The 21,205-nt window shown below is 45.6% G+C and overlaps 1 protein-coding gene across 2 annotated transcripts in view; it reads right to left on the reverse strand.

The window, feature by feature from the left end:
* ATR (ATR checkpoint kinase) overlaps positions 1-21,205 on the reverse strand; it is a 230,734-nt gene that overhangs the window by 61,419 nt on the left and 148,110 nt on the right. For both annotated transcript variants that reach the window (XM_077290794.1, XM_077290793.1), the window contains exons 34-35: positions 13,640-13,799; positions 13,330-13,503 (exon numbers count right to left, since the gene is read on the reverse strand). In XM_077290794.1, the coding sequence (XP_077146909.1) occupies positions 13,330-13,503; positions 13,640-13,799 (334 nt within the window). The remainder of the gene's footprint in view (positions 1-13,329; positions 13,504-13,639; positions 13,800-21,205) is intronic.

Here is a 21,205-nt window from a genome sequence, read left to right on the forward strand (position 1 = left end):
ACCGAAACGTAATATTAAATGTGGATGGTGTGAAAATAAAAGAAACAATTCTACATTGCAACAACCGAGTGCCAAAAGGATTTGAAGGGGTAGGACCCTACTTGTGCACCACCCCTACAGGAGTGTGGGGCTCTATTCACAGATCTGGTCACTGATGGACTCTTCTAACAGAACAAATTATGGAAACTTTCAGACTGTATATAAACTCTATAAAGTGATTAGGGGATGATCACAAATAATGATTGTACTCTGCATTATAACTTTGCTTCTTTCTGTAAAAAAATAACCCTTAACCTTCTCCTATTCAGTCTTTTAACACACTAATAAATCATTTAGTTTAGGGGTCGCAGGAAGGCTGCTTGAGGTCTGGACTTTACCCTAGCACTTTACATTTTGGTGGAATATTGGTATACCGTATAACCATCTACAGCATCTGCCAGTTAGTGTTATTTTCTGTGCACTTGCGAGCATTTTATTGTGATAATTTTTCTTTTCTGATTGCCCATGTCCTATTTTGTGACCTGCAGTCTCACCCTTGTCTACCTTTATGTCTCCTCCTTCTTCCTTATTTGTACCTGTATTATGTTTAGTCTGATTGTGTTTGATTAGTTAATAAAAGTTATTTATCTATTTTATTATTTGGTGGTTGTTTTGCTAGTCTTTTTCTTGTCTTTTGTTTTGGATAAATCATTTAATTTGTGGCTGTTTTGCCATGGTTTGCCAGAATATATTTACACAGGTGCTGTGGGAAGATGGTGACATGCCCCCAAATCTCCATGTGCCTCTGTTGTTTGACTGATATAATCCAATATAGCAGATGTGAACTAATGGCACATATTGATCTACACCACAGCTCATCGTGCTCAGTACAGGATAGACCTTCTGATTATGGTGTGTGAAAACGAAGTCGGAGTAAGGGTATGTGCACACGATGCAGATTTGGTGCAGAATTTTCTGCACAAAATCTGCACAAAATCTGCATCTTCTGGCAGAAAACGCAGCTGACAATTCCTGCGTTTTTTATGCATTTTTCATGCGTTTTTCATGCATTTTTAGTGCGTTTTTTGCAGTGCAGTTTTGGTGCGTTTTTTATGCTGATTTGTCAGCGTTTTTTTAAAGCTAAATAAAGAGATAAAGTTAAAAAAAAAACAAAAAAAAACTACCAGCCCGCAGCTGCCCCAGAAATGGCGCATCTCTAAGATGCACCAAATCTGGCGCTTAGCCTCTCTCTTCCCACTCCCGTGCAGCGGTGGGATATGGGGTAATAAGGGGTTAACGTCACCTTGACATTGTAAGGTGACGTTAACCCCAGTTAATAATGGAGAGGCGTCTATAAGACGCCTCTCCATTATTAACCCCAAATTACTGAACACAAAAAAAAAAAGACACAGGAAAAAGTATTTTAATATTCTAAATTTAACCATACTTACAAATCCCTTGATGATTTGTAGTCTTTTCCGACGTAGTCCATTAATATCGAGTGTCCCACGATGATCTGCCATGGAGAACAGCCACACCAGGAGATGTGACTGCTCTCCACGGCTTCCCAAACACAATGACAGGAGCTAAAGCTCCTGCAGTGTGCCTGCGCATGCGCGCGAGTTTACCGGAGTTCAATGAACTCCGGGACTCTCGCTTTACGGCAATGCCGCGTGAGAGATTTCACGGCAGTTCAATTGCCGTAAAGTGAGCTCCCGGAGTTCATTTAACTCCAGGAAACGAACGCGCAGCTCCGATACACTGCAAAAGCGATTAACTCCTGCAGTGTATCACCGGAGGATGTCGTGGGACAACCTATATTATGGATCACGACGGAAAAGATTTTTTTTTTTTTTTATTTGGGACAAGGATGATCGTGGATGGTGGCCTTCGGGGACGTACTGTATGTGGTGAGTATGTACTACATGTTATATGTGTGTTTGTGTTTTTAACCCATTGTAGTCAGTCGCCTGACGATGGGACAACTCTCCCATCATCACATTTCGATGGGAGAAGTAGTCCCACCCGACGAATGACTACAATGAGTCACTACTGACACACAGACACCCACACAGACACTATACATACCATTTCTACCATAGGCCTCACATCGATCCCCATCCGACGGTACGACTCCATTTTTGCTACACTCCGCCCACACACTTCCTCCACATCACTGACGTCATTTCCTTCTGCTGCGGTTTTGACACCCAAATCCGCATAAAATCTGCAGATGGTTTTTACATCTGCAGTTTTTATGCGGATTTGACCCACAAAATGGGAGTCAATGGGTGCAGAAACGGTGCAGTTCTGCACAAAAGAAGTGACATGCACTTCTTTGAAATCTGCAGCGTTTCTGCGCACATTTTTCTGCACCATGTGCACAGCTTTTTTTTTTCACATTGATTTACATTGTGCTGTAAATCACAGTGCAGTTCTGCAGCGTTTCTGCAGCAGAAAAAAACGCTGCAGAACTGCACTAAATCTGCATCGTGTGCACATAGCCTTAGGGAGTTTTCAAAAAATACAAATGACTCTTCCTACCTATGGCCTCAACTGTATCATGACTGTAACATAGGTGCGTTGTGCATTTACTGTCTCTTAATTTACCATGCTATCATTACGTTTTTTTTCTTTGCGACATGTATGTTATTAACCCTTTTCACCCCCAAGGGTGGTTTGCACGTTAATGACCGGGCCAATTTTTACAATTCTGACCACTGTCCCTTTATGAGGTTATAACTCTGGAACGCTTCAACGGATCTTGGCGATTCTGACACTGTTTTCTCGTGACATATTGTACTTCATGATAGTGGTAAAATTTCTTCAATATAACTTGCGTTTATTTGTGAAAAAAATGGAAATTTGTTGAAAATTTTGAAAATTTCGCAATTTTCCAACTTTGAATTTTTATGCCCTTAAATCACAGAGATATGTCACACAAAATACTTAATAGGTAACATTTCCCACATGTCTACTTTACATCAGCACAATTTAGGAAGCAAAATTTTTTTCTGTTAGGGAGTTATAAGGGTTAAAAGTTGATCAGCAATTTCTCATTTTTACAACACCATTTTTTTTTTAGGGACCACATCTCATTTGAAGTCATTTTGAGGGGTCTATGACAGAAAATACCCAAGTGTGACACCATTCTAAAAACTGCACCCCTCAAGGTGCTCAAAACCACATTCAAGAAATGTATTAACCCTTCAGGTGTTTCACAGGAATTTTTGGAATGTTTAAATAAAAATTAACATTTAAATTTTTTTTACACAAAATTTATTTCAGCTCCAATTTGTTTTATTTTACCAAGGGTAACAGGAGAAAATGGACCCCAAAAGTTGTTGTACAATTTGTGCTGAGTACGCTGATACCCCATATGTGGGGGTAAACCACTGTTTGGGCGCACCGCAGAGCTCGGAAGGGAAGGAGCGCCATTTGACTTTTCAATGCAAAATTGACTGGAATTAAGATGGGACGCCATGACGCGTTTGGAGAGCCCCTGATGTGCCTAAACATTAAACCCCCCCACAAGTGACACCATTTTGGAAAGTAGACCCCCTAAGGAACTTATCTAGATGTGTTTTGAGAGCTTTGATCCCTCAAGTGTTTCACTATAGTTTATAAAGCAGAGCCGTGAAAATAAAAATTCTTTTTTTTTTTTTTTCGCAAAAATGATTTTTTAGCCCCCAGTTTTGTATTTTCCCAAGGGTAACAGGAGAAATTGGACCCCAAAAGTTGTTGTCCAATTTGTCCTGAGTATGCTGATACCCCATATGTGGGAGGGAACCACTGTTTGGGCGCATGGCAGAGCTCGGAAGGGAAGGAGCGCCATTTGGAATGCAGACTTAGATGGATTGGTCTGCAGGCATCACGTTGCATTTGCAGAGCCCCTGATGTACCCAAACAGTAGAAACCCCCCACAAGTGACCCCATATTGGAAATTAGACCTCCCAAGGAACCTATCTAGATGTGTTGTGAGAACTTTGAACCCCCAAGTGTTTCACTACAGTTTACAACGCAGAGCCGTGAAAATAAAAAATCCTTTTTTTTCCCACAAAAATGATTTTTAGCCCCCCAAATTTATATTTTCCCAAGGGTAACAAGAGAACTTGGACCCCAAAAGTTGTTGTCCAATTTGTCCCGAGTACGCTGATGCCCCATATCTTGGGGTAAACCTGTGTTTGGGCGCACGGGAAAGCTCGGAAGGGAAGGAGCACTGTTTTACTTTTTCAATGCAGAATTGGCTGGAATTGAGATCGGACGTCATGTCGCGTTTGGAGCTCCCCTGATGTGCCTAAACAGTGGAAACCCCCCAATTCTAACTGAAACCCTAATAAAAAAACACACCCCTAGCCCTAATCCCAACGGTAACCCTAACCACACCCCTAACCCTGACACACCCCTAACTCTAATCCCAACCGGAAAATGTAATCCAAACCCTAACCCTAACTTTAGCCCCAACCCTAACCCTATCTTTAGCCCCAACCCTAACCCTAGCCCTAACCCTAACCCTAGCCCTAACCCTAACCCTAGCCCTAACGGGAAAATGGAAATAAATACATTTTTTTTAATTTTATTATTTTTCCCTAACTAAGGGGGTGATGAAGGGGGGTTTGATTAACTTTTATAGCATTTTTTATAGCAGATCTTTATGATTGGCAGCCGTCACACACTAAAAGACGCTTTTTATAGCAAAAAAGTTTTTGCGTCTCCACATTTTGAGACCTATAATTTAATTTTTCAATATTTTGGTCCACAGAGTCATGTGAGGTCTTGTTTTTTGCGGGACGAGTTGACGTTTTTAATGGTAACATTTTCGGACATGTGACAGTTTTTGATCGCTTTTTATTCCGATTTTTGTGAGGCAGAATGACAAAAAACCAGCTATTCATGAATTTCTTTTGGGGGAGGCGTTTATACCGTTCCACGTTTGGTAAAATTGATAAAGCAGTTTTATTCTTCGGGTCAGTACGATTACAGCGATACCTCATTTATATCATTTTTTTATGTTTTGGCGCTTTTATACGATAAAAACTATTTTATAGAATAAATAATTATTTTGGCATCGCTTTATTCTGAGGACTATAACTTTTTTATTTTTTCTTTGATGACGCTGTATGGCGGCTCGTTTTTTGCGGGACAAGATGACGTTTTCAGCGGTACCATGGTTATTTATATCCGTCTTTTTGATCGCGTTATTCCACTTTTTGTTCGCCGGTATGATAATAAAGCGTTGTTTTTTGCCTCGGTTTTTTTTTCCCCCCCTATGGTGTTCACTGAAGGGGTTAACTAGTGATATAGTTTTATAGGTGGGGTCGTTACGGACGCGGCGATACTAAATATGTGTACTTTTATTGTTTTTTTTATATTTAGATAAAGAAATGTATTGATGGGAATAATATATATTTTTTTTTTCTTTATTTAGGAATTTTTCTTTTTTTACACATGTGGAAATTTTTTTTTTAACTTTTTTACTTTGTCCCAGGGGGGGGGACATCACAGATCGGTGATCTGACAGTTTGCATAGCACTCTGTCAGATCACCGATCTGACTTAGAGCACTGCAGGCTTACCAGCGCCTGCTCTGAGCAGGCACTCGGTAAGCCTCCTCCCTCCCTGCAGGACCCGGATGCCGCGGCCATCTTGGATCTGGGACCTGCAGCGAGGAAGGAGGTAGGAGACCCTCGGAGCAACGCGATCACATCGCGTTGCTCCGGGGGTCTCAGGGAAGCCCGCAGGGAGCCCCCTCCCTGCGCAATGCTTCCCTATACCGCCGGCACACCGCGATCATGTTTGATCGCGGTGTGCCGGGGGTTAATGTGCCGGGGGCGGTCCGTGACCGCTCCTGGCACATAGCGCCGGATGTCAGCTGCGATAGTCAGCTGACACCCGGCCGCGCTCCCCCCCGTGAGCGCCGCCGATCGCGCTGGACGTACTATCCCGTCGGTGGTCATACGGGCCCACCCCACCTCGACGGGATAGTACGTCCAATGTCAGAAAGGGGTTAAAAATGTACCGTGTTGAAATGGGTGCTGTAAATACAGTGGATAAGACATGCGGCATCTGAGGCAACATAGTACAGCCACGCAGGACTTTATACAACCTGAGACATGGAAAATGGAATAAACACATCTACAATCTGTTCTCAGGTGGGACAAACACTCCCCAGTAACAGAAGTGATGATTGCCGTGTACCTTCACAGCTGATCCAGCATGGATATTCATCAGAGTAGTTATTTTTATTTCATTAAATCATTAGCACACATGAAATAAACGTCTTTTTAATATATCTGTATTTTCAAAGGACAGATTGTACCTATGAATTGAAATACTGAGAATGAAAGATCAGATAAGAAATAGAAAGAAGAGGATTTCTCTGATCAGACATATATTACAAAGTCTCTTATTTTTACATACGCTATTGATTAATAGGGGTAAAAAATATATATATTTTTACTGTTTTTTTTTCCTACGGGCTTTTTTTCTTTTTAACAGCGTTTACTGTTTAATCAGCTCGTTCATGACCCGGATATTTTACCCCCTTCCAGACACATTTTCAGGTGTTATTGTACATGAGTTTTTCATTTTTGCATTCCTTTTTTTGCAGATATCGGAATAAAATATGAAGACAAAAACAATTTGCTAATTTTTCACTTTTTTTTTTTTTTTTTTTACATGCCCACAAAGAATCGATAACATTTTAAATTGTGTTCCCCTTTCTATAGAAATAATTTTAAAATATTGGGCATACTTTCTTTTCAATGGGGGATGGAGCTAGAAGCAGCAATTTGGACTTCCAGTTTCTTTTGTTTTTGATCTTTGAAATGGTGTTCCCTTTCCCGTATAAATAATTTTTAAATATTGGGCATATTTTCTTTTCAATGGGGGGTGGGGCTAGAAACAGCAATTTGGACTTAGTGTCTTTTTATTTAATTTTTTTCTTGCCTTTTTATTTTTTCATTTATTTTGCACACTGTGACCCCCTATAAGGTGTTATAAGAGGAGGCGTGGCCTAGCACCTGATGTGAACGGTCGGCTTCTGGAGCTCCTCCGCTGTGACCCTGCATGTATCCTGAAGATAAGATCTCTGTGGGAGCTGAGGGAGGTTACCGGAGGTCGACCCCGACGTGTGAAGCAGGACGCCAAGGCAGGATCAGTGACCTGGAACCAAGATGGCGCTGACAGTGTGGAGAGAGGAGCAGTGACCCGGAACCAAGATGGCGCTGACAGTGTGGTGAGAGCAGACGCTGCAAATTCCTCATATGCAAAGAGGCTAGAAGTGGCTGCTAAGCTTGAAAAGTATGCCTGGGTGGACGGAGCAGGGAAAGAGCTGGCTGAAGAGGAGGAGGACCAGGCTGGAGAGAAAATTAAAGTGCAAGGAGAAGATTCAGAGGATGACACGGTACGGGGGGGGGGGGGGGGGGGCCATAGGGGGAGGAAGGAAGGCAGGAAAATGATGGTGTGGAGCAAGAGACTGTGGAGGAGCTTATAACAGGGGAACCCACTTTGAGAGACATTTATGATCTGATCAGATCATGCAAAACTGCGATAACAACTCTCACTCAGAGTGGATGGGACTATAGCAGAAGTAAATACAATAAAGGCAGACATGACTAAAGTGGGAGAGGTGGAGGAGACAGTAAGTGTGCTGGAGGATCAACTCTCTAAAATGCAGAGGTCCCACACTCAGTGTCTGCAAAAATGTGCTGCTTTGATTAATAAGAATGATGATCTGGAGAATCGCTCACGGAGGAATAATGTGAGACTAGTGGGTATCCCTGAGAAGACTGAACGAAATGACCCTACAAAATTTATTGAAAAATGGCTCCAGGACAAGATTGGTGCTGATAACCTGTCTAAGTTATTTGCAGTGGAAAGGGGGAACAGCGTTCCTATGAAACCTCTCCCGCCGGGGTCCCCACCTCGTACTATCCTTGCTAGGATTCTGAACTATAGGGACAGAGATGCCATATTGAGGAGTGCTCATGCAGCTGAGGACGTGCATTAATGGCCAGAAGATCTCTATTTACCCAGATTACTCGGCTGAGGAGCAAAAACAGAGGATGAGTTATGGAGCAGTTAAAAGGAGATTGAGAGACTTGAAATTGATTTATTCTACTCTATACCTGACGAAATTAAAGGTTGTAGCCCTGGGGGCGGTTCACTTTTTTCCAACACCAGAAAAAGCCACTAAGTGGCTGGACTTCAATAAGCAGAAGCTCACAGCTAACAAAGAAGGAGGGAAGTGAAAGGAAGATTCTGGAGATGAAGATGATGCTGCCTTATTGTTACCTCCGGACTTTGGATTAATAGTTTATTGCAGTTCTCAGAGGACTTATTGTCATAATGTTGTTTTATATGCGGAGGGGTTGGGGAGGTGTTCTAGTTACAGCGGATTACAGGTACTGAGGGAAGGATAGCTAGACGCTGGACTACCTACTCTCTGATAAGAGAGGTGGAAACAACAGCGGATTATTTATGGGTTAGTTACTGTGTTAATGAATATTGAGGGGGAGGGAGGGGAGGGGTGAGATCTATTGCGGGAAATTGGGGCTTATAGTTAGCTGGGAACAACATCCTATTTCAAGGGGTCAGGAACTTGTATTTGTGCGGTTTCATGGTGGGAGACACAATTAAAGTTGTTAGTTGGAATGTAAGAGGACTGTCGGAGGGAACTCTGAGAACGGCAATTATGGCATACTAGATTGTGGCCCGATTCGAACGCATCGGGTATTCTAGAATATGCATGTCCCCGTAGTATATGGACAATGATGATTCCAGAATTCGCGGCAGACTGTGCCCGTCGCTGATTGGTCGAAGCAACCTTTATGACATCATCGTCGCCATGGCAACCATTATGACATCTACGTCGATACTGTGCCCGTCGCTGATTGGTCTCGACCAATCAGAGACGCGGGATTTCCAGGACAGACAGACAGACAGAAAAACCCTTAGACAATTATATATATAGATGTGAGAAAACGGGGCCCGGATGTCATTTGTCTCCAGGAGACACATTTACTTGCAGAAAAGGTAGAAGTGTTAAAAATGAGGTGCATAGGGAGGTCTTATCACTCTACGAATTCTTCATATGCTAGGGGGGTCTTGGTACTGATTGGGGCATCCACGCCTTTTGAAGAAATGGAGAGCCATGTAGATAGAGATGGGAAATATGTTCTGTTATTCTGCAAAATTTATGGGCAACCATTATGTCTAGCTTCTGTTTACTTCCCACCCCCATATTCTGGGAAAAAGGTACAAGAAATATTTGAATTGTATAAACGGGGTATGGGATTACCAATGTTAATTATTGGGGATGTCAATAATGTGATGGATGAAGGGTGGGACAGGTATAAGAAAGGTTTAAGCAAAGGCACTAAAAAACTGTCGACGTTTGGGAATTATATGACAGAATTGGGGATGGTGGACCTCTGGAGAGTGAGGAATGAGAATGTAGTCTGTTACTCCTGTTATTCTGCAACCCACGGTTCCCTTTCCAGGATTGACCTAGCACTAGGAAATGATTTAATGACGCGCATGATCTGTGGGATAGAATATCTCCTGAGAGTAATTTCGGACCACAAGCTTATAGAGCTCTTGATTAGACAGACAAGTGGGAGGACTGGACGGGGAGGTGGGTGGAAATTTCCCCCCTTGTGGCTTGAACATATTAATATGGATAACATTAAGGAGATCACAGAGTACTGGCAGTTTAAAGAAGATAGCGCTGATAAGCGGGTAGTTTGGGACGCAATGAAAGCTTTTCTGAGGGGCCTTCTTTTTAGGGAGATTTCTAGAAGTAAATCTAAGACTAGGATGGAAGATAAAGAGATCATAGAGAAATTAGAAAGATCAGAAAGGGATATGGTGTCGGACCGATCTGAGGTAACTCAATGTAGACTAAGGGAAGCCCAGGAAGAGGTAATAAGTTGTATATGAAAAAAGCGGAGAGAAGAAGAGCTTTTCAGAAATTACAGTTTTTTGAGGAAGGAGGGGCACTTGCTCTCGGTGGTATCGGCGGCAAAGAAAGAATCATCGTATGTGTACAAACTAAGGACAGATGAAGGGACTGTGTTGACAGATGTAATGGATATTTTGGGTGAATTTAGCAGTTTTTATGAACAGTTGTATTCATCTGGGTTGAGGGCTACATTGGGGGACATTGTAATCTTCCTGGGTGAGGCGAAACTTCCTAGGATTGGGGATTGCGATAGGAGGAGGTTGGATGAACCTATAACGGAAGAGGAGATTAGACTTGCTGTCATGTCAATGACTAACAACAAGGCCCCTGGAGCTGATGGACTCCCGGTTGAGATATATAAGAATTTATTGGATATTTCAGTGGCTAAATTAAAGATAGTTTTTGATGAGGCGCTACAGGAGGGAGAGCAGTCGGCGTCCATGAGAGAGGCGATAGTTGTAGTTATTTTAAAGGAAGGTAAAGACCCAGAACTGGCAGAATCCTATAGGCCAATTTCGTTGCTGACGGCGGATGTTAAGATTTTGGCTAAAGTAGTGGCTATCCGTTTGGCAAGTGTGGTCCAGAATCTGGTCCATCCTGATCAATCTGGTTTTATGCCAAATAAGTCTACAGCGATAAACTTACGTAGATTATTCCTGAACTTGCAACTGCCATCGGACAACGAGGGTAATAGAGTTGTAGTCGCACTGGATGCGCGTAAAACGTTTGATAGTGTTGAATGGTGCTGTCTTTGGGAGGTTTTGAGATCTTTTGGTTTCGGGACGACTTTTATCCCGTGGGTGAGGTTATTGTATTCTTCTCCGACTGCTAGGGTGAGAGTTAATGGACAGTTGTCTAGAAGTGTTGGCCTATATAGGGGGACTAGGCAGGGGTGCCCGCTATCTCCGCTGCTTTTTGTGTTGGCAGTGGAGCCCCTGGCACAGACAATTAGGAGCTCGACTTTGGTTAGGGGGTTCCCGTATGGCATGATAGAGGAGAAAACAGCCCTATAAGCAGACATGTTACTCTTTTTAGAAAATTCTGGAGAGGCCTTGGAGGGTGTAATGCATATTCTTAGGACATTTGGTGATATATCGGGTCTTGAAATCAATTGGGCGAATCCAAATATCTTGATAGTCGATAAAGGGGGCGTTGACATCCCAATATCAGGGGAAGGTAGTAAGCTGACAGTGGTTTTTCAGTTCAAATATTTAGGGGCGTGGTGCAAGTTATCTCTCTCAGTGGTGGGAAGGATAAACTTAATTAAAATTATTCTTATGCCCCAATTATTGTATATATTGCATAATTCCCCAGTTTGGTTGCCCCGAAAGTGGTTTCAAACCATTAACTCTATATTTCGAGACCTTGTTTGGGGAAAGAAACAGCCAAGAATTAGGCTGGAATTGCTTCAGAGGCCTAAAGATGGGGGGGATTGGCCCTTCCGAATCCCTAGATCTACTTTTTGGCAGCGCAGGGTCAGCAGATGAGAGGTAGGAGAGAGGTGACTAGACTGGGTTCGGTTCAGCGGATTTTGGTTTGGTTGGTGGGAAGGGACCCATTGGTTCAGGGATTGGAGGCAGGGGGATTTGGAAAGTTTGGAACGGCCTATCCAACTTTGATACTGGTTCAAAAAGTATGGGAGGCAATTAAAAAGACAAGAGAAGTGGGACTTTTAACAAATCTCTCCCCAATATGGCATAATGAAATACTACCTGAATTTATTAAAATGGGGGAATTAAAAAATTGGACATCATTGGGTATTCAATATGTGGCTCAGATTCAGGACGCACAAGGACTGTTATCCTTTGAGGCACTGCAGGAGAGTTACGGGTTGCAGGAGACCTGTAGGTAGGTTTCAATATGGACAGTTGAGACATGCCTATCTTGTGCAGAGCAAAACGGTTGATATGGGAATTTATAGAGACATTCTGGTAAACTATGTCTGTGCAACAGGAGGAACAAAAGGGGTAGTCTTGGATATTTATAGGGATTTGTTATATACCTTTCTTAATAGATTCCCTATTAAGGCAAAAGAGAAATGGGAGGAAGAGTTGGGAAGGATAGAGGAGGATAAATGGGAGGATATCATGGAGTATATTCCAAAATTATCATTAAGTGAGCCGGGTAGACTTTCGCAAATATATGTGCTTCACAGAGTATATAGAACTCCAGATAGGCTTTATAAAGCAGGGCTGAGATAGACTTCCGAGTGTCCTAGGTGCCAGTCCGAGGGGGCAGGAAATGTACGAGATTGAATTCATATTGGTTGGAGGTGGGAGAAGCAATTGGGAAATCATATGGCTGGGCAATCGCAAGCGATCCTGTGATATATATTTTGGGATATGTGGAAGAGATCCGAGTTCCAAATCATCATAAAGTGGCCATAGCTAGATTATTGTATGTTGCACGAAAGCTAATTGCCAAGCACTGGTTGAGTGAGGTACCGCCGACTCTGCAGGAATTTTATAGACAGTCTGATATGGTTATTATAACTTATTAATATGGAAAAGGGTGTTTATGAAAAAAGGAAAGTATGAAAACTTTTGAAACACTTTGGAAACCTTGGATGGAGAGGAACTGATTCCAGTGGGATGTTGTTTTATTATGTAAGCAATGTAAGACAATGCTATTGTCCTATTCTTGTTTATAGAGGCTTTAAGGGAGGAGGGAGGGTGGGGAACTGTTTCAAAATGTTTGTAAACATGTTTATTCTCCTTTGCTGACACAATTGTGTGTAGTTGTCAATTTGAATATTGTTAATAAAAATTATCTGATTTAAAAAAAAAAAGGTGTTATAAGAACTATATTTGAACATATTAATATATGTGTTTTATTGACAATTCCACCTGTAACTGGGGCTGGTATATTATCTCCAGTTACAGAGGAAAATCCGTCTCTTCTCTATCAGCACATCAGAGCCGTCTGACTGGTTTCCTAGAACCCAACAGCTCATGTTCTCTCCCTACACCCAGAAAGCAAGTGATCTCTGAGTTCAGAGGAGGAAACAAGGTCAGCACTTTCTAATCTGTATGCACAGTGCTTGTTCAGTGCTTTATACAGCGATCAAGAAAATAGACATTATAATAAATCATGTCTGTGTTCTCTGTAGGCAGTCTAGCGGTGTCTGACAGTCATCTCCTTGCCCCTGCTCAATGTTGTGGAGCTGCTCTACAATACAGTGACGTTTTAGAAAGTCACCGCAGAACAGAACAATAAATGGATGGACATTTATAGTTTATTTGGCGGTCTAGAAGTAGCTATTAAAAAGTCTACTGGCATCATTAGTTCTTTATAAACACAGCCAATAAATGGCAAATCCTGGACACATTTATATGAAAAACTATAGTTACTGTGCCCCAATATTCACAGGTTTTATTTTCAACGTACTTTATACTTTTTCATCACAGCATTGCTTTCAAAGTTGGCCGTCTCATCCATGAATCGTCCGACTAGCAGCATGGCTCGGCCATGGATCTGCTGCTGCTCTGGGCTTTCAGAGTTACCAGCCTGGAACAGCTCTTCCCCCTTCTGAAGGACTATGAGGGCCTGGTGCACATCACCCTAATCCACAAAATAGACATACTGGGTTAGCAATAGTGGAATTTAATCTTCCCATTACGGACATATACATATAACAGACAAGACACAAGCAATGACTGGCAGGGTAATCCAGGAGGGGTGCTGGATTGCTGCTCACCTTAGACCACAGCCACTTCGCACGTTCAACATTAAGTTCAGCGAGCCTGGTTTCTCCTGCATTGAGGAGGGCATTATATGCAGTCTGATGGTGACCTGCTTTTCGGGCAACACGCGCACTTTGCAGCCAACATTCCCCAATCATGTCAGTGAAGCTAGGCCTGCAAAAAAGAAAACCTTCAAACTTAACCTCTTTAAGTCGGCCTTCAGACAGATGACGTAGTGAATCAGATTTTTTAATTCAAAATGTACAATCCTTTTGTTCTCCCTTTAGATAAGCTGCTGCAAGACTCCGCTTTCCCCATAGTGAGGTCCAGAAATGCGCTCATGTGCACGGTGGGAGTCAGGAGAGATAATGGTTGACCAACAGCTAAGGTGTTTGGACACCTTTAAGGACATAGCTAATTTTGGCTTTCAAGATGTACTATGTTTTTCACTTTCTGCCTTAACTTGTCCCAAGAACAATAACTTTTTATTTTCATTGTTTCCTGCGTTTCTCTGTTCTTGTTATTGTATTTTGGTACAAGACGATTAGCATTTAATACGCATAGTAAACAATTATTAATATCTGTGTGTGTTGTTACTAATTATTTGATCCCTTTCATTATCGGTTGTTTGTTAATCCACGATAACACACATATGCACTTACTCCTGCTTTCTCTCCAAAAAAGAAGATAAATGATATCAAATTACCAGAAACAAGCTTGTGTTTTTACTAAAAAAAGGAGATTTTTGTGTACTCACCGTAAAATCTCTTTCTCTTAGCCTCTAATTGGGGGACACAGGACCATGGGTATGCTGCTGTCCATATGCTGCTGTCCACTAGGAGGCGACACTATGCATAATCTGAAAAAGATTAACTGTGGCTCCTCCTGTGCAGTATACACCCCTGGACGGCATCAGCCTTCTCCAGTTTTGTGCAAAAGCAGTAGGAGGAACGTAACATGAATAACATAATTATGCCTGTAAGAAGGCAACTATGTAACATGAATAACATAATTATGCCTGTAAGAAGGCAACTATGTACGAGCTCAAGAAAACAATATGAGAACTCAACAGTTACAACGGCCCGGAAAGGGCAACAGGGTGGGAGCTGTGTCCCCCAATTAGAGGCCAAGAGAAAGAGATTTTACGGTGAGTACACAAAAATCTCCTTTACTCTGTCGCCTCATTGGGGGACACAGGACCATGGGACGTTCTAAAGTAGTCCCTGGGTGGGAAGCAATGGACGAATATTGTGCAGACAGGCCCCTATACTTAGGGCACCGCCGCCTGCAGGACACATCTACCCAGGCTCGCGTCCGCTGAGGACTGGGTTTGAACCCTGTAGTGTTTAGTAAACGTGTGTAAGCTAGTCCAAGTGGCCGCCTTACACACTTGTTGTGCCGAAGCCTGGTGCCGAATGGCCCAGGAGGCCCCTACCGCCTGTGTAGAGTGTGCCGTAATACCGGCTGGAAGAGGAGAATTCTTAAGGCAGTAGGCCTCTTGTATGGTGGATTTGATCCACCTGGCAAGGGTAGCTTTGGAAGCTGGCAGACCCTTGTGGCCACCTTCCAGAAGGAGGAAAAGAGAATCAGACCTCCGGAAGGACGCAGTCCTAGACACGTATATACACAATGCCCTGACAAGGTCAAGCGTATGCAGAGCCTTCTCCACTCTATGAACCGGAACCGGACAAAGGGATGGTAGTGAAATTTCCTCATTGAGGTGGAAGTCGGACACAACCTTCGGAAGGAAGGATGGGACCGTACGAAGAACTACCTTGTCCTGGTGAAAAGCCAGGAAGGGCCGTCTGCAGGAGAGTGCTGTCAGTTCAGACACCCTGCGTAGCGAGGTGATTGCCACCAGGAAAACCACCTTCTGGGAAAGAAGGCGGAGCGGGACCTCCTTAAGGGGTTCGAAGGGTGGTTCCTGCAATGCTGTCAGGACCAGGTTGAGGTCCCACGTTTCTAGTGGTCGTCTGTAGGGGGGAACCAATCGGGAAACCCCCTGAAGGAAAGTCCTTACTTGCGGCTTGGTAGCAATGCGCCTTTGAAAAAGCACTGAGAGGGCTGACACCTGGCTCTTAAGCGAGCCCAATGATAGCCTGGCCTCCAGACCCGATTGGAGAAAACCAAGTACTTTGGGTAGGGAATAAGGGAGTGGGATCTGGCCACGAGATTCGCACCAGGTAAAGAAAGCTTTCCAGGTACGGTAATAAATCTTGGCAGAGGCTGGTTTCCGTGCTCTGATCATGGTTCCAATGACGTCCGTCGAGAGCCCTGCCTGGGTTAGAACCCAGGTCTCAAGGGCCACGCCGTCAAATTGAGAGCCCCTGAGTTCTGGTGGTAGAACGGGCCTTGTGATAGAAGATCGTGGCGGTCGGGGAGACGCCAGGGGGCGTCTGCTGTGAGTTGTACGATGTCAGCGTACCATGTGCGTCTGGGCCAGTCCGGTGCAATTAGGATGGTTGGAACTCCCTCTTGTTTGATCTTCCTCACCACTCTGGATATCAGGGGGAGAGGTGGAAAAATATACAGAAGCTGGAACTGGGTCCAGTCCTGAACCAGAGCGTCTGCTCCGAGCGACCGCGGATCATGTGTTCTGGCCATGAAGTTGGAGACCTTGGCATTGAAGTGGGATGCCATTAGGTCCACATCCGGGGTCCCCCAGCGGAGACAGATCTGTTGAAAAATTTCGGGATGGAGAGACCACTCTCCCGAGTCTATTCCTTGTCGGCTGAGGAAGTCGGCTTCCCAGTTGTCCACACCCGGAATGTGGACCGCCGAAATAACCGACCCTGTGCCCTCCGCCCAGCGGAGGATGTGTGACACTTCTCGCATCGCCTGGGTACTGCGGGTCCCCCCTTGGTGATTCACAAATGCCACAGCCGTGGCATTGTCCGACTGTATTCTGATGTGAGAGGCTGCCAGTAAGTGATGGAAGGCCCTGAATGCCAGAAGGATGGCACAAATTTCCAGGATGTTGATGGGCATGGTCGCTTCCACTGAGGACCACTTGCCCTGTGCCCTGTGGTGCAGGTGCACCGCACCCCAACCCGTCAGGCTCGCGTCGGTGGTCAGAACCTTCCATTGACCTGTGAGAAAGGATTTCCCCTTTGCTAGCGAGGTTGGCTTGAGCCACCAGTGCAGGGACCTCCTGGTTGATGACGTTAGCTGGAACTCCCTGTCGAGAGAAAAGGGATTCCTGTCCCAGGACTTGAGAATGGCTAGTTGGAGAGGTCTGAGGTGAAACTGGGCAAATGGGACAGCTTCTATTGCTGCTGCCATCTTGCCGAGGACTCTCATGGCAAACCGGAGAGATCGAAGGGGTTTGCGGAGGAGGGTGCGAACTGCTAGTCGGAGAGCCAGTGCCTTGTCCTTGGGAAGGAGCACTAGACCCCTGGAGGTGTTGAATAACATTCCCAGGAAGGTCAGGGACTGACTCGGGGTTGGTGATGACTTTTGTAGGTTGATTAACCAGCCCATGCGACTGAGTATCGGTTGTGATTGAGACGCTGAGCTCACAGTCCTTGAAGGTGGGAGCCTTGATGAGTAGATCGTCCAGGTATGGAACGACTACTATGCCTCTGGAGTGCAGGACGTCCATGGTGGCTGCCATGACCTTGGTGAACACTCTGGGAGCCGTGGCGAGTCCGAAAGGGAGAGCCACGAATTGATAGTGGTCCTGGCCTATTGCGAACCTGAGAAACCTCTGATGGGCAGGTGCAATGGGTATATGCAGGTATGTGTTTTGTATGTCTATGGAGGCGAGATATTCTCCCTTCTCCATGGACGCAATGATGGCCCGAAGGGACTCCATGCGGAAATGACGGACCCGTACATATTTGTTGAGCTGTTTTAGGTCTAGTATGGGCCGTACGCTGCCTCCTTTCTTGGGAACTACGAACAGATTGGAGTAGAACCCTCGGAAGCGGTCGGTCGTGGGTACCGGTACTATGACTCCTGCTTGAAAAAGCGCGGAGACCGCTTGGTGGTAGGCACGAGCCTTGGCTGGCGGTTTTGGGGGGACAGAGAGGAAGAATCGGTCCGGTGGGTTGGAGGTGAAGTCTATTTTGTATCCGGAAGACACTAGTTCCATGACCCACCCACCTGTCTTCTGTAATAGGCAGCCAGACATGATGAAAGAACAAAAGCCGGCCGCCTACTGGTGTGGTGTCTTCCGGAGTCCGTGAGTCATGATGAGGAGAAAGTCTGAGATTTTCCTCCTCTGGGCTTAGGCTGGACTGCTTTTGACTGCCAGGTCTTGTCCGACCTTTGCGTCGATCGTGAGTTGTCCCTGCGTGGGGAACGGTTACGATTTTGTGCTGGACGCGAGACAGACCAGCCGGAGGAATTCCGAAAGGATCGGAATCGAGTTTAGTTACGCTTCTTGTAAGTGCGTTTATGTTTCAGTTGGGGAAGAGAAGTACTCTTACCCCCGGTGGCGTTGGATATCATATAGTGTCCAACTGTTCACCGAAAAGTCTCCCACTGAGGTAGGGGAGGTGCGTGAGGGACTTCTTTGAGGCTGTGTCCGCTTTCCATTCCCGCAGCCAGAGGATACGCCGAATCGTGATGGTGTTTGATGCTATCCCCGCTACTCCCCTTGCTGAATCCAGAGCTGCATGGAGCATGTAGTCTGCTACAACTGCTATTTGAACCGCTTGGTCCGACAGCTCAGGCGCGGATGCTTGGAGAGCTTATAAATTCTTTGCCCAGGCCAGAATGGCCTTGGCAGCCCAAACTGAGGCGAACGCGGGAGCCAGGGATGCCCCTGCTGCCTCGAAAATTGAACGAGCCATGCGTTCTACCTGCCGGTCTGCTGCGTCCCTGAGGGTTGAGCTATCTGGCAGTGAAAGGAGGGTCTGTGCTGCTAGCCTAGAGACTGGGGGGTCCACTTCAGGTGGATCTGTCCATTCCTTGGTGTCCTTCTGTGGGAAGGGGTACCTCGCCTCCAGATATTTGCGATTAGCAAATTTTTTCTCAGGCTGTGAGAGCTGCTTTTTAAGGATCGCCTTAAACTCTGGGTGGTTAGAGAAAACCTTAGGCGGCTTCAGAGGTCCTTCAAAGGAAATCTTATGTTCTGGGGCCTCTGGTGGCGGATCAGAAATTTCCAGCACCCGATGGATGGATGAAATTATGTCCTCAACTAGCGCTGTATTGCTAGGAGGGATTGGGATCAGGGACCCCTCCGTTTCTCTGTCTGAGTCAGAGTCGCAGATGCCTTCCGAATCCTGTGTATCACTGAGGCGTCCCCTGCTGAGTGGGCCGGGGAGGAGGCCTTCTCTGGTCGGGGATTGCGGAGATCTGCATTGTCTGTCCCTGGAATGGGACGGTCTAGATGACCTGGAGCTACGGTGTCTATCCCTAGAGAGGGATGACCGTGTGCTATGGGATGACGCAGATGGACTTGATCTATGGGTCCGCTTGCGTCCTGACCTAGACGTGGATGTGCCAGGGTCATCTTGTTCCTGAGTCAAGCTCTCCCTTTGCTGGGTAACGGTCATAGCCGGGGCATGACCCTGCAGAGCCTGAAGCAATGTGGAGGTTAGGTTATCTATAGACTGCGTCATAGATTGCGATATCTGAGTAGCCCATTCAGGCGTGGCATTAGACACCGAGGCATTGGCAGGGGCTTCTTGGGGCTCTGACACATTAGTTTGTATACAGTTCTGACAATGCGGGTACGTGCTACTACTGAGGAGAGCGGTCCCGCAGGCTGTGCAGAATGCATAATAGCAGTTCTGCCTGGTTCTCTTAGACCTTGAGCCCGGCATAGTGCACAGAGTGCAGAAGTGCTGCCAGCAGAGGACCTTACAGGGGTAGAGAAACCTATAGAGGAGCCTTATAGGTAATATGGATTCACAGCTGAGTAAAAAAAAAACAGCTGTGATCTTACCCCACCAGTGTGCCCCTAGGTCCAGCGCAGAAGATCCACAGTCCTGTGCCCCCCGGAGACTGGCTGCCTGGTCCTGCAGACCGGGAGATGCAGGGTTAATCTGCAGCCGAAAATGGCTGCTGAGACAGAGAGGAAAGGAGGAGAAGGGGGCGGAGAGCTGGAAAAAGGCGGCAAGGCTGTGTAAAAACGCGCCCTTTCTGTCTCAATCCACCCACTTTATGACACTGTAGAGTGTCATATTTGTCATCCGGGGGGCGGAGAGGAGGCGGCAGCTTCAGCTAGGCCGAAGCCTAAATTAGATGCCTGAGGCCCAGAAGGGCTCCAGGCCGGCGCGAAAGTCCGGGAGGGGGTCGGATCGGAACCGGACCCCTCCGGATTTAAAGGCAGGATGGCGGTGGGGCTATAAGCGGAAGGGGGAGCCCGGTAGGGGTCTCCCTGAGGCAGTATAGAGCTGGTGCTGCCGCAGAGACAGGGGCGCAGGGAGCCCTGTGTCTGTATGTGCCATGCCTGCCCCCCGGCCCCAACAGGAGCCCGCAGCTGGGCTGGGGTCCCTGGATGCAGGCGCAGTGTGCTGGCCCATTGCTGGGAGCTGTAGAATGCTGCCTGTACAGGCCCTACCTGAGGTGTCTCAACCTAATACCCCCAGAGGGGGATAGGGAGGGTGCTGTTGTCCCCTTCAGGGGCCTTTATCCTCGCCTCGACCTCAACCCAGAAACCAAAAGGAATTGGGGAAGGAGGGGGGGGTCTCGACTTCGAACCAGCACCCGAGGGACTGGGGAGGGAGCAACATGGGGAATAGCCATCTCTACTTCAACTGGGCACCCCATAATAGGGGGCCGAGGAAGGAGCCATGCCGGGAGTCTCACAGGAGACCCTCTTTTCTTCATCTGTAATCCCGTCGGAAAAAACGGAGTAAAAATCTTTTAGGTGTGCCTCCTATGCGACACTAAGCAAAAATTGGAGAAGGCTGATGCCGTCCAGGGGTGTATACTGCACAGGAGGAGCCACAGTTAATCTTTTTCAGATTATGCATAGTGTCGCCTCCTAGTGGACAGCAGCATAACACCCATGGTCCTGTGTCCCCCAATGAGGCGACAGAGTAATCAGAACTTCTCAGTGAAAAGTTCTGGATGTTGTAAGCAACTTTATCCTGTAATCTTATCTTCTACGGTGGACTAAATCCATCAGTAAAGCAGAGATAATGCAATGTATTGCTTAATTTTTTAATACATTTCTTCTACAGGGTGGGCCATGTATATGGATACACCTAAATAAAATAGGAATGGTTGGTGATATCAACTTCCTGTTTGTGGCACATTAGGATATGGGAGGGGGAAAACTTTTCAAGATGGGTGGTGACCATGGCGGCCGTTTTGGATCCAAGTTTATTTTTTCCAATGGGAAGAGGGTCATGTGACCCATCAAACTTATTGAGAATTTCACAAGACAAACAATGGTGTACTTGGTTTTAATGTAACTTTATTCTTTCATGAGTTATTTACAAGTTTCTCTTTGTTTACAGCCATTGACATGTCGCAGAGGTTAACACGTGAGGAACAGATAGAAATTGTGTTGATGTCTGGTAAACGCAGTACCTGGGTCATTACAGCAGATTTCAATGCAAGACACCCTACGCAAGAAAACTGTCACCATTCCCATGTTATTTAGGTGTATCTCCAGCGCCCCA

Source organism: Ranitomeya variabilis, chromosome 2 (assembly GCF_051348905.1).
Source record: "Ranitomeya variabilis isolate aRanVar5 chromosome 2, aRanVar5.hap1, whole genome shotgun sequence".
Lineage (NCBI taxonomy): Eukaryota > Metazoa > Chordata > Amphibia > Anura > Dendrobatidae > Ranitomeya > Ranitomeya variabilis.